The following is a 19,455-nucleotide window of genomic DNA, read 5'->3' as shown; positions in this document are numbered from 1 at the left end:
TGTATTAATATATATATATTTCTATATATATACTTTAACCGGTATAAAGTAAATTGTAGATCCAAACTTATACTGTTGTTTGTACTTCGCAATCTCGGAAACTTTACCAAAGGAACCATTTTCTTCATTTTTATTTTCAGCTGTCAAAAATCAGGGGCATTATTTCCACTGAATACTTTCTTTCACACAGTAAAGCCACTGTTGTTATCTGGTAAACAGTCAAAGTGCAAATAAGAAATCCATTTGGCTTGTAAATGCTGAGATGGTTTAAAACTTTCAATACTTTGTCCTCATAAATCAGCAGGGCTTTCACTGTCTCCATGCAGACGGCGCTCTGTTAGGTCCTCGGGTGGATCTGCAGGAAGCAAGTGCGAAAGAGTCAGTTAATTAAAATGCGTTAGGAGCGGAAAGCAAGACCTAGGCTTTGCGGCACTTTGTCCTGCTCACGATACAGCTGAATTCAAACGGCAATATTCTGGGGGGGTTCTTTTCTCTCGGGGCTGCGGGGGTTTAAGGATGTGCTCAGGGCAGACCCTGAGCGAGCTCCTGCCTGTACCCTGGGAGACGGTCGACGCGCATCCACCACCCGGGCCGGTGGTGCAGGAGATGGCATGGGCCACGCTCACCCCAGCCTTCCACCCTCCCCTTCTCAGAGTGATGCCAGTAGCTTCCGCTAGACAAGGACATGCAGAGGGACCCGTCTTTCAGGTTCGTTTGGACCTCTACCAACCCACTTACCCAAAGAGGGGCGGGACAGGAGGGACTAGCTATATAATAGACTGGAAAGTCTGACCCACTTCATCTACTCACCTCAGGGGAGATAACACGGCCTTCGACAGACCGTAAAACCATCGCTCTTTATGACTAACACCACAATTGATCTGAGCGAGTGCACTAATGGCTCGAAGAGGAAACACCACCGCCCAGAGGTTTTTATTTAGGATGCTCAAATAAGAATGGCTGACCAGAAGCAGAAATAGCTCTCTCGAGGTAAGGCTTTTGGTTCTTTCCCACACTGATACACGCAGATGAATGGCACAAAGGGTCCAGCCCTTTGCTAGACGACTAGGTCAGCAATGAAACTCAAATTGACTTGAATATGAGCAGGCTCAGGCATTCAATCAGGGCTACAAATTATTAGCTGAGCACTAGGCGATAAGATGAAATGCAGCAGTAAGTCTTATAGCAAGAGGTATTTACTATCTTGTGCTCCACCACTTTGAAATGACCTCTTAATTGCAGAGACCGTTATCACAAAAACAGAGGGGTTTCCTCACTGCTCTAAAGAAAAACTTTATCTGGAAAGCATCTGACATATTAACCTAGTTGGACAGCTTAAAAAAAGAAACTAAAACTCTGGATTCATGTACCATTTCCTTCCTTCCCCCAGTTTCCATCCTTCTAAGGATCAACTAAGATGATTAAGGGCTTGGAGCATCTCCCTTATGAGGAAAGGCTGAGAGCGCTGGGACTCTTTAGCCTGGAGAAGAGAAGGCTGAGGGGAGACCTTATTATGGCATACAAGTATCTAAAGGGTGGGCTGAAGGAGGATGGAGCCAGGCTCTTTTCATTGGTTCCAAGTGACAGGACGAGGGGCAATGGGCACAAGTTGGAACACAGGAAGTTCTGTTCAAATACACGGAAACACTTCTTTACGGTTCGGGTGACAGAGCACTGGAACAGGCTGCCCAGGGAGGTTGTGGAGTCCCCTTCCCTGGAGATTTTCAAGACCCGCCTGGATGCAGTCCTGAGTAATGTGCTCCGGGCAATCCTGCTCTAGCAGGGGAGTTGGACTAGATGATCTCTAGAGGTCCCTTCCAACTCTGATAATTCTGTGATTCTGTGATTCTGTGATTCTGCTCTCCTGCTTTGCCACTGACAAGTGACCCTGCTGGGTTTTCTCTCTCGGGGAGGAATACATCCCTTTCTTGTTTGCACACTGCCTCAAGAGTTTGTGTGGTTGGTGCCGGAGCAGGGAACGCCGAGGGGCCGCGGTGCCGAGGGGCCAGGGGCACCTCAGGTGCTATCTGCTGCAGCAAGAGATGAGCAGTGGCTGCTAAGAAATGTGATGCTCAGGTCCCTCGGGGCACCGTAAAATGGCCTGCGTTTCTCTGATGGCAAAATGTAGGGTAAACCGAGCGCGACTCTGGCAACTGGGGGGTGGGTGGGCTGTCATGGAGGGCACAGCGCAGGCTGTGAAGCTGAAGAGGTGCTCCAAGCTTGTGAGTGACTCCCTCGCTCAGATGGGAACTCACAAAACACGGGACGCATGAAGAGCCGTGTTTTCATGGGTTTTCAGCAGCTCTGGTTCTTACAGGCATTTATGTGCCCTTGTGGGCACCATCTCCCAGCATCCAGGCTGGGACCATGCTCTTGCATTTCCCCTGGTGCCCCTTGCTCTGCTCAAATGTAGTGATGTGGTCGCCAGACAGGTCCTAGTGCAGCTCCCAGAGCCCCACATTTTTAAGGAAGGAAAGCATCAAAACTTATGTTCTTTAAAAAAAGAAAAAAAAAAAGAAAAAAAAAAAGGAGTGAATAGGGATTAAAAAAACTGTTGAAACTGCTCCAAAAATTGAATTACAAAATGATTTCTTTCCAGTGTTTGTCACCTGCTCTGACCATCAATAGAAAACAAATCGATTTACAGAGGCCATGAGCTTTATATCTTTGGCCTTAACAACTTAATTAGTGAGCTATGCTAAAGGACTAAACCCGGGAATAAACGCATGAAAAGGAAGGAATGGAGGATGTGCTGGCAAAGCCTTCGCTGGATCTGTTGTCCACCTTCCTCTGACACTAATCAGTATTGATCACATCTGAGAACCAAGCATGAAGTAATACACTACACTGCAAAATTACATATACTGTGTACATCTGTGTATTCATATACACACACACACATACTTATATGTGATTTACGGTGGGCCTCGAAGAATACACTAATAGGTATTTCAATCCTGCGAGTCATAAATGTGAATATTTTCCTTGTCAGGACAGCAGCTGCCTAACGTAAATGTATTTAGTGTAAGGAAAAGCCTTCATTAAAACAGTTTACAGTTTACAGCCTGGGTGACTTGCTCTAGCTTTTTGGCTAATCACCACAGATATAGCTAGGATGTTGACTGATTTGTCTTGTTTCTTCTGCTTTCTTAACTTCCTTAACTACATAAATTAGACACACATGGCCCAATCTTGCAGCCTGGACTGGGGTCAGTCCAGATTATAGTGTAATCTCTTTCTCTGATGCCATCTGAAATGACAAAACAAAGAAAAAAATGCCTGTTTCAGGATTGCTTCTATTATTTTGTATTTATGTTGCTAGACTTGATGCAGCAGTAGGGATTCAAGCAAAGTTTTGGGGATTATGAAGTAGAATTTTTGCTTAGAAAATGCAAGAGACAGTTGCTAAGCACATCGTGTCATGTTGCCTTTGTCAATTGGGTTCTGTAATGATATTTTAAAGCAACAAAGCAAAATTCTACTGGAAGCAGCACCATAAGGTACTCCCCTCACAAGCTAATTAAAATAACTCCCGTGGGTAAATGAAGAAATATTTTTTCAGTTATGAGCACTCACTCTGTAAGTATTTAATTTAAATGAAATACAATAATGCATACTGAATAGATTGGACCATACATCTGCATATTAATGAAGCTGCTAAATTTCTAGCAATCACTTCTAGACGCAGGCTATCGCCTAAAACTAGTTTATATGATGAGGGTTGGGGGAGTTAAGAGCAGGACAATTTCGCAGAAAAAAAGCAAATGCAATTCCTAAATTATATAATTTGCAGACAGACTGCAGAAGTACTGAATTATTGTAATTTAACAAAAGTATAACACTCTTCTTCATGTTGCTTATTGCTTCTTTAATATCGCTTTCTTCCATTTTAAACCCCTAATTCAGTGAGAAAAATGTTGCCTCACTGAAAAGGACATGTAGCAGGTTTGGTCTTTTATTTTTTTTTTTAATTTCGCTGCAAGGCACATAGAGGAGGGCACAAACTTCCAGTGGTGTTTCAGTTGTGAGCATAGAGTGGTTTGCAGCAACAACGACACTCCAGGAAGAAATTGTGCCAAGGAATCACGGTTCCCTCCGTGCTTTCTCCTTTGCTCTGGGAGGTGGCAAAGAGGTAATACGTGTCCTGTTTTCAGGGGCCACTTACTGCCTTTCACAAAGAAAACCTCCTATGTTAATATGTATCCCAGTAATTTAATGCGGTGGTGAGATTAGCCGTGCCAGAAGGCACCGTTCAAGAAACTCGAGATGCGATACAACCATCCTCGGGTAGGTCGTATGGATGGAAAGAAAAGAATTCAGAAGGCACAGGGATCGGCTGGGGTAAAACCCCCTCCTTCACCAAAAGGCCTAGAAGACATGAAAAGTGACTAGATTTAGGATTGTAGAAAAAGGAAGAAGTCAGGAAATCGTGACACTAAGCTTCACGTCCCTGTGAATTAGTAGCTGGGTATGACTATGTAGAGCTTCCTAATAAACACAGAAAAAATTCTTGAAAATTTGCCTTTTTTTTTTTTCATTTAGCGGGTTTCAAAAGTTATATTCCAATTTACTGAAAAACAAAATGTATTCATTTATAAAAAAAAAAAAAACTTGACTTGGCAACCATGTAATTTTCTTGGAAAAATATTCAATTGTGGTATGAAAATAATTTAATTAAAACTGTTGACTAGAGGTATAGGTGGCAGTTTTAAGAAAATGGTTGTGAAACAATTGCACAATGCAAAAGAGAAGCTAGAATCTATTTTTGAAAAACACTTTTTCTCCAAAGGTAATCTCATAGCAGGAGAAGTTTAGCCAACTCATTCACACTCACTCTCTTTGCAGCCGTATCTCTGCGTTTTCCCTGCAATGCATGGTGAAAATTGTCATCTCCGGAGGTCCCTTCCAACCCTGACCATTCTGTGATTCTGTGACCGCCTGTTGGCCTGTGTAACCCAAATCTTCAGCATCTGAAGAGTGCGTCGCTCCTGGGTGCGTGGGGCTAAAGCTGCTCTGAAGACCTGAAATGCTGATTTGAGTCCCCAGCGCTGTTTCATGCTACAAAGTACAGCTGCTAATACAGATGTGGCCTGGAAGAGCCAAGGAATGGACATAAGATCCAGCAGATCCCTTCCATCTAATGTTCTTCCCTTTAGCCACCACCAAGGGACCCGGTGACGTGCACAAGGTTTTTTTCTGAGGTGACAATGTCTGTGAGAAAGTGACCAGCAGCTCCAAGCCACTGGTTATCAAGCCTGGACTCAGCTGGCCAGCCTGAATCCATGTGAATTTTCACTAAATTTCACCCAACCAGAACCACTGGGTGGCTGAGGAGGTATGCAGTGATCTTTAAGATGTTTACAGCAGACATGATGATGGAAAAGATATGTGTGAGCAATTATTAGTGAGTCCCTTCCCTACTAAGACCTCCTAGATATAGACAGAAAGACGACTTACTCTGGTAGTCTTGATTTTATTGCCAGTCGCACACATCCATCCAGAATTATCAGGCAATGTCTTACATTCCTCTCCTTCTAGGCAGGGCTCCATCTCACACCACCATTTCCCAATCACTATTGAAGCTAAAAGAGAAAAGACAACGTTCACAACTATGTTATAATCAAAAATCTAATTAAATAATATCTTAAGGGTCTAACACTGCGTTTAAGAGACGGAGCATCCCTTCTAAACCCTTCAATTGAAATGTAGTTGCAAGGATTTCACATTTAATTGCTTGTTTTGCATTCTACATTCTCTAAGACAGTGCACTGCTTGCCAGAGCTTCCTTATACATGAGATCTGGTCTACTCTCATGCTGTGACTGCGGGGAATGCCGTGATGGAATGCTGGAATGCTGCTTCAGACCAAAGGACCATCCATCCTAACAGCCCGTCTCTGCGAGTGGCCAATCTGATGGTCATGGACATATAAAAGAACAAGGCAAGTCAAAGAGATTTTCTCCAGAATGTTCTCCAGGTCTTCTAGACTCGTGGCTTGGGGCACTCCAGAATAAACGGTGTCTGCTTTGCTTTCAATACCTACAGCCGCCTTTTTCTTCCACAAAGCTGTGCAGAATTTTTTGAACCCGCGTAGACTTTTAGCTTTCACAGTACCCCATGGCAGGGAGCATCACAACGAGAAATAGAAGGTAAGGTAATACTGAACAGCAGCACAAGTTCAGTTTGTTGAAACACGATTATGAATTTTCTAGAAACCATATTATCTCTAGCAGTAACTTTTAATTTCCAAATATTTAACGTTGTAAATAATGACAGTGTTTGAATCTTGTTGTTTGAATTTAATTGGCACATATGTTTACAACCTTGAGTGTACCTTAATGAAGTTTCTTGCCTGGGAATTGGTATCTGTCTATAACCTTAACTGTATCTTAATGACATTTTTTGTCTAGGGATTTTGATAAAGTTTAGCTAACCTTGCAAACTGTGACTAGTTGGTGCATGAGTGGCTCTCTCTGTGGTTTGTTTTCCTTGGCAAGAATTAATTTCATGGTTGCACTCATGAAGCCTAAAGTGTCAAAGCTTCTCGCACTCTGGCTCCAAGGGAGACACTTAACCCTTTCCTGTCTCCCCACATAGCTGCTTCAAGCCCACAAAATACCTTTGAAGCAGCAGACTACCTTTCTATCACACCATTCAGCTCTGGAAAATGCCCCGTTGCGCGTGCAACATTTCAGCGTTTATAATTAAAGTCTTGATTTATTTTTTATCTAGTTGTAATCTGGTTATGTTCACAAAGTCCTAAGGAAACACCCAAAGACACGTCTGCAGTTGCTACTAACGTCCATTCCCTTAATTCACAGATACACAGATGAAGCTACAAGTCCCTTTTTCTCTAATCTCTAAGATACGACTAACCCCCAATGAAAAATCAATGCGCCAACCCCACAGGCACTCCTGGACTAAAAAGTGCGTATCACCAGTCCATTTCATCATGCGAGAGGAGGTTCTGCGTGGCGCACAGAACAGGAGACTCCAGAAGAAAGATACTCAACAAGGCACAAAAGAGGGACTCCAGCACCTCCGGTAACACTCGAACTGCACTCTTGCTTTCAGGTTAGGAGAGGTGGCCACTGAGTGGCCAAAGCTTTAAAGTTACGTATCATCAGCATTATCTACACAGAGTTATACCCATCACGTTATCTTACCACACCTGCTGTTATCCCACCTAGGCAGCTGACTTTATTGCTCCAATCCTAATTTACTGGGAGTGGTTCCCCTTTTGATCTCAGTTCTGAAAGGAAAATTAACTTTTCATAGGCCTGTTCCGATTTAGCATTTTGTTTTCCATCGTGGCCCATGAAAAATGCACCACTGCTAGCAGGGTCAACCCCCAGCCACTTTATCTGGCAGTCTCATGTAATTCCCTCTCCTTAATGGTCCCCTGACTTTCTGATCCATCTTCTGCTGCTGCAGACTAACAAATAGCGCACGCACACAGATGCAGGCAGGTAGGTGTGTAATACTGCAAATGTATACGTACAAATGGGAGACTTACGTATACATGCTTACACCCAAACTAAGGCAAATAGCGTATTATTTAAGTAAGAACGTAACAGGGAGAAATTATTTAGATTGATTAAACGAAGATGAAAATATGTCACGGGTCCAGAAAGGAAGCTATTTTTTATGTAAAGCTGATAGTAAACTCTGGGAAATATAAATGGTAAATATAGAGTGGGAAATTCTGTAAAGAAGGTCAAGTATACATTCATTAAATTTCACTTTTGTTTCCTTTAAAGTGCAGTTAAGACCTCCTCTGGAAATGTGAGATCCTTGATCCTCTGATAAGCTGGACAAACCAGCCTCTGCCGCTTGTTGAGGTACACGGTTGATCTGAATGGCGTCGGGTCAAGATATTTGGTGGCCCATGCTGGAGTGCATCCCAGTATAGCCCGTCTTAGTGAAAAACAAACCAGAATGACAAGCAATATCTCTGGGCCAGCTAATTACCTCTAATGGGAAGCTACTGCGATTCAGGAATCCAAGTGAGTATCTCTAAAACAGGCCTTCCCTTGGTATGTGATTATACCAGCAGACATGCTGAAGAACTGTCCCAACAGGAACATAGTTTACCTGAAACACAGGGAGAACCACCTTGGGTTTGAAAGCTCTTTTGGTCTGGAAGAAGAGTTGAGTAAGTTGGAGCAAGTAAGCTAAGCTTAGAATAGAATAGAGTAGAATAGAATAGAGTAGAATAGAATAGAATAGAATAGAATAGAATAGAATAGAATAGAATAGAATAGAATAGAATAGTTCAGTTGGAAGGGATCTACAACGACCATCTAGCTCTCTGTATTGTCTTTCCTATTTCTCCTCACAGCTTACACCTCATTTTTATCACGTAATATATAACTTCTCAGAACGTACAAACACACAACCCCCCCCTTTACACCTGTGCTTGGAGGCAGTTGAGTGATGCTACTCACACACCATTTTCAGACGGGTATCATTAATGCTGCTAACAGTGGAGAAAAGAAATATCTCTCTTTGCTATGCATGAAAAGGCATACGAGGGCTGAATCTGTGCTCTAATAATAGACTGAGCAGCGGGCAAACTGAAAAACCATATCCTGCTAAACACTGGCCTTCACAGCAATCATCAGAACAGAGCATCCTCGGAATACGTGAGGAGAATCCTGTGATATGGAATCAAAAGCGATGATCATAATTATTTACTAGTAGAAGTGCTGTAGCATTAAATTACCATGGAGAAGGCTCCTATGGTGCTAGGTACTAAAAGCACCAAACTGAACGCCCTGGCCTAGGGAGTTGTCAATGTGAAACAGAGATATGAGATGCATACAGACTGAGAGGCAGCGCGGAGAAGCGATACAGCTCTTAGCAATTAAAATGATTTAGCTACTTATTGATGCTGTTAAATACAGCCTGAGTGTTTGGGCATTGACCTTGAAAAATAATCAAATGCAAAGTCGGTGCTGAACCCTAATGTCAACTGATTCATCTAATACCGTGCAGATTTTAGTGTATGTATATATTTATATAAAATTTGTGATCAATGTGCAGCTACAATCACAAGGTAGCCCACCCACGGGTCCTCCGGTGAGCTCCCTCACTTGTCCCTACCCAGCGTCGCTGGGCTGGAGACAAGGTTCTTTTTATAAAGGGCAATTAAGGCCATTGGCGGATTAAAAGCTCCTATTTGTCTCTAGTATGTAAGTGGGCAAAATCCTTTGTAAGCCTGAAGCACTACAAAGCTCGCTGCGGTGTAGTCCTCAGCACCACGCTGGGGCAGGGGCGTCCAGAGCCCATGAAAATGATTTCCTTTGAGTCTTGCGTTTATAGGTTTTCTCTTCTATTAAGATTAAGCCTTTTAATCTTTAGGACCAGTTGTCCTTCTTGGGCACTGCTGATCCTTTGAGGTCTACTTGATTTCAAAGTTTTACACCTCCAGCTCTGTTCAAAGAGGCAGGAAAAAGCTTTAAAATGAATCACAGTTTGCTGCGTTTGAGATTAGGGACACCTGTATGGGGGGGGGGGGGGGGCTGGAAAAAGCTTCCCCGGGGAATACAATTCAGCTTCTCTACATTTAGGTTATGTCGTTCTGAGACGTGCTGAAGCGGTCGTGTGAGAGAGAGAATTGTTCAAGTTAAGATGCTTTCCCTCAGGGCGGTTTGCATTCAAGATCACCCAGATCCTGCGGAACCTGAGCTTCCCAGTGACCCGAACTGCTCATTCTGGAGGAGAATTACAGACTCCCGTTAGTCACCAGGCATCGCAGGCTGTGAGTGCTCACATCATGCTGAATTAGACGCCTGTAACGTTTTGGAGTGGTTTTCATTGTGTTCTTCTCACTGTCTAGGGAATACATGAAGCATGGAGTTTTTTCACGCAAGGCTGATTTGGCTGAGACAGATACCCTCCGCCGTGGGGAAAGAAAAAGGATATGATATAAAAGAGGCTTGCCTACTCCTGCTTTGTTTGTGTTTTGGTTTGGGTTTCTTTGTTCCCCAGCTCCTGCTAGTGTCAATAAGGGATTGCTTATATCGGAGTTCTTTTCAAGCAAATGCCTCTTTTGTAAGAGTATTAAAGTCTAAGTGTGTAATTAATGGAGCTGGGGAGAAAAGCAACTTTCTTCAGAAAATTCTTGAGGTTCTTTTTTCCAGTCCAATTCACACTGTTTTTTTTTTTTTTTTAATCTTTGTTTGCAAAGCTATAGAAAATTTTTCACCAAAATATTTAATTTTTGATGTCTAGATAAAGAGACAAAAAGGCATTTGGTTGAAATGCATTTGCTAATCATGTACCAAACAGAGAAATAAACTACAGAGAAGAGATCTGGTGATCAGATTGAATATAGGGAAAGAGCAAGAGAATCGCTTATGTTTGCTTGTGTTTACACAATACTATTGCATTTTAAAATGAATTTGTTCCCAAACATAATGCCCAGAGCCTTAGGTGGCTGCAGGGAACTTCCAGCTTAGACTGAATTCACGGCATCACGGAGTTTCAGAGTCGGAAGGGACCTCTAGAGATCATCCAGCCCCACTCCCCTGCCAAAGCAGGATTGCCCGGAGCACATCCCTCAGGACTGCATCCAGGCGGGTCTTGAAAATCTCCAGAGAAGGGGACTCCCCCCCTCCCTGGGCAGCCTGTGCCGGTGCTCTGTCACCCGAACCGCAAAGAAGTGTTTCCGTGTATTTGAACGGAACTTCCTGTGTTCCAACTTGTGCCCATTGTCCCTCGTCCTGTCACTGGGAACCATTGAAAAGAGCCTGGCTCCATCCTCCTTCAACCCACCCTTTAGATACTTGTACGCCATAATAAGGTCTCCCCTCAGCCTTCTCTTCTCCAGGCTAAAGAGTCCCAGTTCTCTCAGCCTTTCCTCATAAGGCAGATGCTCCAATCCCTCAATCATCTTAGTTGCCCTTCGCTGGACTCGCTCCAGCAGTTCCCTGACCCTCTTGAACTGGGGAGCCCAAACTGGACACAGTATTCCAGTTGTGGCCTCACCAGTGCAGAGTAGAGGGGGAGAATGACCACCTTCGACCTACTGGCCACACTCTTCCCTATGCAGCCCAGGATTCCATTGGCCTTTTTGGCAACAAGGGCACATTGCTGGGCCATGGATAATTTACTGTCTAATTCAGTGGGCTTCAGCCTGCAAAGTTCATGAGAACCCTGTTTGGGTTGCATGAGGGTAGTGACTGTGTTTTGACTTGTTCTTGTGCATCATCTGGAGCACAAAGCTTTGGTGCGTGAAAAGAGCTGACTGGGGACATTTTCCCCCTGAATTTCAGTAACAAATTATTCTATTATGGGACCACAGTAAAAATGCAGTAAACACCTTCAAATACTTACATCTAAACTGAGATCAAATCAACGTGGAAACACCGACCATTCCATTCATCTCCCTCTTGAATCAAGCAACAGTTGGGAAAAAATACACAATCCATTTGACTAAAACTTCCTAACCTGTTGAAACTCCCGAACTTGTTGAGTTTCACATTCCTCAGTCTTCAAGTTCTTACATTAAACTGCAGCTACGGAGTCATTCAAAGCGGTGACTGCCCTCTTGCAGGTGATTAACAGGACACGGGCAGAGGGTGGTCTGGCAGAGAATGTGCGCACACAGCCCAGGAACTCGCAGGCACCTGCTTGTGTCATGTTTGCTACTCCAGTGTGTATAAAAAATGCAAAGACTTCTTTTTTTTTTTTTTTTTTGCAGACAGAATTCTCCTTTTAACTTTTCTGCATTTGTACTTTGGAAATCGCTTTAACAACTTGACAGACTATATATGACAATAAGTATAAAGACATATTTAACAATGTAACAATATGACAATGCTCACGGAGTAATATGTAGCTTTAATTCATGTTTATGGAAGACCCTGAAATACGAAAACAGAGCAAAGTATCATCATGCATTTTTCAACAGTTTAGGGGGAACATGCTATGTATTAAAATGTTCCAAGATTGCTTCTGCATTTGCCGTTATAAAGCCACTGCAGCTATCTCTTTTTGCTTGTGATAAAGTGTACACATTTTGTTTATATAGAAATAGAATACAAAGGGTTAGAGATATTAGATTGCGCTTCCTCCTGATCATAGGTATCACGTTACTCCAAGGAATAAGAAACAGAGTTCATTTTCAATACCAGTATGGCACTCGTTGCAGGATGGGAAAGTTTTTGCTCTAAGTATAAAGCATTCCATTTTAATCTAGTTTCCGCCAGAGAAGACTGATATAAATAAAATTTAAATAGAGAACACATTTCACAGATGCCAGCAGTGAAAAAGACTTTGTCAGCTTAATGAAAAGATATCAATTTTCTCCACTTTATTCAATAAATTGTGAGTCATTTTCTAAATGGATTAGATTAAAGGAAAGTTCAAACTCCCCGTGAGAGACTCTTGCACTGATGGAGACTTTTGGCAATGGGAATAGCACAGAGGTAGGTAAAATCTTTCAGGTCATTTTGCTTTTTTTAAAAAAAAACAAAAAACGATATAAACCAGAATAGGAGAATCTGTAACCCTGTGCTCACCTATTCCTTATACAACAAAATCTCAGAGAAGTGAATGAGACATGTAGTTTCTCTTACTTTATTGGGATGTCATGGGGTGCAGATTGAATTCCGGGGGTAGGAACACGCTTTCTAGGAGGATGAGAAAACTGGAGTGAAAGAAGGTGTCATCTGAAGGGTTCTGTATTTCATAAACAGGCTGAAATACTATTTACCAGGGGAGCTGTAAAGCAGTAGTCTGGTAAGTTAAAGAATACAAATCCGAAACAAAAGATTTCAGGTTGAATAATGCCGTCTAAGAGAAATACAGGATGCTTCCTACAGGGAGTCCATCAAACTATCTGCTTTAATTCAATCTTACTCAATTTTAGAAACATCAATCTAATGCTCACGCAGTGTAATACTTTGCAGACTTTGATAACAGACCTCTCATAACTCTGGGAACACTGACATTTCTCCAGTTTAAAATACAAGCACAGTGCAATCAGTCTGGCAAGTGATGTCTCGTATCTCCTAATTGCCTCAGATCCAGCCTTGCTGAGATAATTTAATATTTTTTAATTGTAGTAAACATTAAAAAGAGATCATATTAAATCTTCTTATTTTAGAACTTTCTGATCTTTGCAATATTCTCCAGATTTTTTGAACAACGTTTAATTCACCGGCAGAAACTTTAGAAAGAATTGAAGATTTTTATATTTTTTTCCACCCAGAATTCTTGATTTTTCATTGCAATATATTCAGCAGCCAGAGTAGGATATTTTTAAGAGTGTAATATGTGTCTGAACAACCCTGGGGGCTGCACTAAAATATACCCATAAAATATGAAAGGGCAGATTAGACACAAAGAAGCCACGAAGAATTCCCAGTTAAGGGCTGCATAAACCCGCAAGAAGGGTGCTAATTCAACAGCGTGAGAAGACTCACTGGTGAAAAAACACTTACGTCGCCATTTTCTAACAGTTGGCACACTGTTAGGTAAATCGGAATAAATGGCATAAGCATGTTGTATACCTCCCTCATGACAATATGACTAATGGAGATGGTGCTGGCTAATGGCCTGAGAATCAGAAACTCCCGAGGCTTGTGTAATCCCAGCTCCGCTTCTGACTTCCCCTATTACTACAGGTAAATCAACTTCTCGCTAAACCAATTTTCCATTTGTAATTTTATTTACTTAAGAGGATGAGTTATTTTTGCCGTGTTTCCTTGTGCGTTCCTCTCCGTCTTTACCGACCTGCTGAGCTTCAACGCTGTACCGCAGCACTTTGGGGCTGACTTTTTTCTGCATTTGTATAACTGGAAGAACGGTGTCTTAGGCTGAGGCTGGGTTTCCTAGGTACTACGATAATAAATAATAACATTAAAATTATATGAAGTCAGTGCGCTGCCAGAAGGTTTTTAAGCACACGCCTGACTTTCAGCTGAATAGAGATGGTCGATTAAAGAGCAGATTTCATACAAAATAGCTCAGATCTCGCAAAGCAATTTCTAACCCTCGATGCTGTTTAACCTGGGAGGGTCATACGCTGCAGCTTTGTCATTTTTCCATGTCCCTCTCTTTGTACTTTTGGAAATATACATTGCTCAGACATATGGCTGAGGGGTATCCGTAACTGAAGTAGGACCACGATTTCTCATGGGTGGCACCTTCATGGTGAGTGAACGTGCGTCTTCACTGCCATGAGTGCATTAAAAATGACAGCACTCAAGTCCTCTGAGTACTTATAAAGCATATACAGCCGTTCAGAGGTAAAAACCTCTGTTTTGTTAGCTAGGTACACAGATGAAAACATCCCGATTTTAAGAACTTTAGGATTTGCATAATCTTCTGAGTCGGGTAGATCTCAGCAGCACTGAGATGCCAATGGAAAGCGATCAAACTTTTTCTTAGGCTCTATAGTTCAACTTGTGAGATCTTTCCAAACTCTCAGATTTTAAGGCAATAAAAAAACGGAGCCACCAGGAGCTGTCAGGCTTGGAGGCCAATGGCTCGTAGCACTCCTTCCCAGGAGGTCCCGGCCCAGTCGAGCTGTGCCTGGCAGCTGGCTCTCACCCCCGGACCGTTCTTATTTGCTAACACTGTGCTCAAAAGGCATCATCGGCTTTTTTAGTTCTTCCACGTTCCACTGAGCTCAGACGTGACGAACGCTTGACATTTTTTTTCTCTGAAAGTTATGGATCATAGTTGATATTATAACTGAACCTTCACTGCATTATCTCTCCGGAAACTTGGTTTCTACAAGGCGAGGCAGAGCAAGCCTCGACAAAACAGGTTTTTGCAGATATCTGTGGCGGCGAGAAAGGACATGAGATGATAAATAAACCATATATGATAAACTTGTCTCCCCAAAAGCGCATAGTGTATGCTATGACCTTCCAGAGTGCTAGGACACAGCCTTGCTTTTCTTTTTTTTTTTTTTTTTTTTCTTGGAGATTCTTGAATTTCTGCAGAGCAACGTGCATCTACGGCAAGTGCTGAGCCACCCACCTTTGTTTATAATTTTATGCGCGTGAGTTTATTGGCGTTTGACATAACCCCGCTGTAAAGACAGTGGGTCATTTGAGAGCAACCCGCTGACACTAATGAGTGCTAATGAGACTAATGAAAACACGGAATGTTCACAGGCAGGGAGCTGAAGTGGATGCAGGTGACTGAGGATCCCCTCCCAAACCGTATGGGGAAAATCGGGCTGCGGTAGGGTCGGGAGACCCATTCCTGCTGAGGTTGGGAACTGAATCCGTCCCTCGCTGCAGAACAAAGCTGAGAGGAGGCTGACGAAACATTTGTGCAGCGTAGCAGTGTTACTTACACCCTATTTGAACTGCTTCTGGATAGCCTAGCGAAACCTTAATCTTATTGTTATATATCTAATGAAACGCCAACGAACCAACCACAGCATAATTATACACTTTTGGAAGGACAATAGGAAGCTGCTTATAAATATTCACACACGTGTTTCAGACCGGGGTTGAGCACCAGTGTGCCACCAAAGAAGACAAATGTCTCCACGTAATGTTAAATTTTCATTAATAATAATTCATTAATAAAGTAAATGAATGAGTTGAAACGCAGCGAGAGAGAAGAGCCGGGCTGTGAGACGAGGCTACGGGAAGTACACAGAGGTTTGTGGGTGGCTGTGGGGACCCTAAGCCATATCTCTCTATATCTATATCTATATCTATATCTATATCTATATCTATATCTATATCTATATCTATATCTATATCTATATCTATATCTATATCTATATCTATATCTATATCTATATCTATCTGATGAGCTGCCGTGGTCCTGTGGAGATGTTTGCTAGCACGACTAGTATTGCTGGGAAATGGCTGTGTTGAACCAAAGATATAATTGCTATGACTTTGTCCCTCATGATGGTGGAAGCGAGCACCCAAGAGGAACAATTATTGCCTGCTTTTGCATTAGGAACCAATGATCCGTGTTTAGGGTCTGATCCTACAGTTATTGAAGAAATACGAAAAAAAAAAAAAAAAATCCTCCTTAGTTTTTGCAGGCTTTGGACCAAATCTGGTGTCTGTAAAAGTTGCTGTTTGCTCAAACGTGAATCCCCTGCGCCACAGGGGGCCGAGTTTAGCGAGGTGGAAGGGAAAAGCTGCAAGATGGGCTCCGAAGGGTGAAAGTCTTACGAAATTTTGACTGAATGAGGTGCCAGAAACATAGCTTAGCAGTAAAGCACTCTATGAAAGAACGTTGAAAATGAATAAATTATATAACTGGAATGCATTTAGAAGGCATAACAAAGCATGCATAATATATTGGCTAGTTATCAGTTATGAAATTAAGATCTGGTGTGCTGCTTGGGTATAAATTGTGTAGTATTTGTCTCTTGTTGTTTCCAGTCCACAGACAAGATTCCTGTAAACAAATAAATAAGGAAAAGTCTTCTATTGAATATTTAGAAATTAATAACACATAATACGATTATGTGTTATTGGTCAATGAAAAACACTTTTTTTTTTTTTTTAAGCTTTGTATACGTTTTTCCAGGGGAAAATGATTATTCTTTTTAAAATGCAAGCTATTACACTGTCACCTTTTTTTTTTTTTTTTTTTTTTTGGGAAAAATACTAAGTTCTCTGTGCTTTAAAGGCCTAAAGCTGAATCTCTAAGTTTAGAAAATGTGAAACTATGTGGCTGGGGTTCCAAGTTCCAAGAATAGTGAGGGCTGTCGGGTGGGCACCTGCTGCTGAAGAAATCGTGTGAGGACAGAAGTGGCAAAAGACCTGAAAGCACAATGATCAGAGATCAGCGTGAGCAGTAAAAGGGTGATATTTCTCCTAAAATCTGGATATCAAGGAATTTTTGGAAAAAAAGACTGCGAAGACATGTGATTCACATGGAGCCATCTGCTATTCTCCCCTTAAAAAGGATCAGAAGAGGATAATAATCAGAGCTGGAAAATTCCTGAATCAAAACACTCCATAATTTTGAGTTCATTATGAGACTCTAATGTCTTAAAAGGGTCTCAATATCACTGCTGGTCTGAGCCTCTTACTGGGTTGAGTGGTAGTGGCAGATTCAGCAATACATTGAGGTGTGTGATTAAATACGGATTTCAGCCATCACTTTAGCGAGTCAGGTTTGCAGTTTTATAGGAGAACCCTTGCTTTGGATATCACCCTTTTGGACAGGCTGACCCCGCCGTACAAAGATGGGGTTGGGGTGCGAGCAGCTGTTTGCTGGTATTGTCACGGTGGCAGGACGTGGCTCTGGAGGGACCTTCTTGTCCTCCTCAGTCCCAGCAGTGAAAGAACCTGCTGGTGCAGGCATCCTTATGTCCAAACCACCCACCATCACGTGTCTTCTTTGTCCTGTCTAGTAGCAGTAAAGCTGCCTAACTCTTTCATGGTTGGTAATTAAAACACTTCTCAAGTAGTTGAAGTTCATCAGTGCTTGACCTAATGTCTCATAATACATCCTTGGTACGTTCTTTTTCCGCCAAAATCTGCCTGTTGTGTCCTGCAGCCTAATAAAATATGCATAAATCTATTATCCAATGGACACACACGCAGAAGAACCGCAGCCTTCATTAATCACCTCTTGGCATGTGGCTATTTGATTTTCAGAATAAAGTGATGTGGGTCATAGCCCTGACAGTATAACCATGGATGACCCAGGCTGCTCTGGGGAAGGACGGGAGCAGCACTTCGCTGGTGTCTGTACCCACCAACTATCTTCAGACCATATCAGCTCCAGAAATACGTTTATGGCAGATTGGTTTACAGCTGGTGGAGTATTAGTTGAACCCCCACCAACCAACCAACTCACGCTGCAAATAGGGTCAGGTGCCCTGTGCTCTCCTCATAGGGATAATTCCATTGGAAATGATAAACTAAGGGAGGTTTTATTGTCCTAATGATGGTACTATGAACTCGCACGTGGTGTGCCACTTTATGCACAGCAGTACCAAAAAGCAGAGCTTACACATTTCTTTAGGAGGTAGTTTAGTTAACTTGCAATTATCTCTGCGGTGAGAGACGATATGGTCCAAATTCTATAAATTGGGGATTGCTGTGGTATGAATAATACACCTATGGAGCACTTCAATCTCCACAGTCCGGCTCTCAAAATTTATCTCAGAAGGGCACAGTTTAAAATCTGTGTGGAGGAAGCGGTTTTCAAAGGTTAAGTTAAATGAGCCAACTGCCACTCCACAAGGTAATTACTGATTTATGAAAATTGTTGTATTCATTCAAATCGCTTTGTTCTGTGATGTAAGACAAGTCTAATTTTGTTTTGAAGATTAAAAGAACATTTGTTTTTTGTAAACAAATCCCTAGCCACTATCACAAATTACATCATGCATAATCTTGACATGATAGATTTGGAGATATTTCAGTGCAACAATGCCAGTACAATGGGAACAAGAACCGCAAGCCTGAACAAAAATTGATGAATTGAGCACACGATACTTTGTATCTCATATCATAGCTTAATTACTGCTTCAATATGCATGGCATAAGAGAAGTAACTCAATTATAAAAGCTTATCAGCAAGACTTAAAAACAGTGAAATTCATGAGTGGATATTAAACTGACCTTAACTGACAAGCTTTTCTTTGAAATTATGTTTTCCTTCAGTGCTCATAATGCTTATTTACTATGCAACATTTTACAGAGCTGAGAAGTCTGCTAATGGGCACTTGAAATTTCATGGCTGTGTTGGTATTGGCACAGCTCATGTCTTTTTGCCTCCATTCACTCTAACTCTGAGTTATTTTAAAAGATGAAAATTCACTACCATTTACAGTGGTTTGGTTGTTTTGTTGTTTTTTGGGTTTTTTGGTTTGGTTTTGTTTTTTGGTTTTTTTTTTTTTTTTTTTTTTTTTTTCCCAACCTTGGAAGAGTCCCTGGATTGCACTTCTAGGTAAGTTTTTGCTACAAATAATTTACATGATGACCTTACTTTGTTGTCCTTAAGGTGAATAATCTTGAATTTATACAAGGATCATTATTTCCTATGTAATGCACAAGATGCGCTCTTGAAAAAAAAACAAAAAAACCAAACCAACAGATGGAAGGAGCCGAGTCTTACACTCCAGATACTCCAGGAATCTCTATGCGCACTCCGGTCAGATGATTCTTAGCTATGAAGCCGTAAGCTCTATTCTCATCACTACAAATAGGAGTTTAGCATTTTATTTTTCACAAACATCTGTCCTTGTTCTACTTGATCTCATTAATGCTCATACAAAATGAATGTAAATGGAGCCTGAGCATGCCCAGTGCAAGTTCTTTTACAAATCTGAGCATGAATTAGCGTTAAATGCTTTGCAGAATAGGATCAGCTCTGCCAGTTGCAGAATGCATGCAAGCAGAAGCCCTCCAAAGATGAATAGCTAAACAAAGGTACTGAGAATTGCTCTAGTTACTAGCAAACTGAACAGGAAGTTGGTTTAGATTAAATTCTATAATACTCT

The 19,455-nt window shown here is 41.8% G+C and overlaps 1 protein-coding gene across 1 annotated transcript in view; it reads right to left on the bottom strand.

Annotated features, from left to right (window-relative positions):
• Window positions 1-327: 327 nt before the first annotated feature.
• The window catches only part of TAFA1 (TAFA chemokine like family member 1), a gene marked incomplete at its 5' end in the record, with an annotated part of 233,993 nt that continues 214,865 nt past the window's right edge, over window positions 328-19,455 (bottom strand). The window contains 2 exons of the mRNA XM_082487977.1: window positions 328-355; window positions 5,458-5,582. Coding sequence (XP_082344103.1) covers window positions 338-355; window positions 5,458-5,582 — 143 coding nt within the window. The 3' untranslated portion in view covers window positions 328-337. The remainder of the gene's footprint in view (window positions 356-5,457; window positions 5,583-19,455) is intronic.

This window comes from Vanellus vanellus, assembly GCF_965231255.1.
Source record: "Vanellus vanellus genome assembly, chromosome: 9".
Taxonomy (NCBI): domain Eukaryota; kingdom Metazoa; phylum Chordata; class Aves; order Charadriiformes; family Charadriidae; genus Vanellus; species Vanellus vanellus.
The sequence above is the reverse complement of the archived record's forward strand: the minus strand, read 5'-3'. Positions and strand labels throughout refer to the sequence as shown.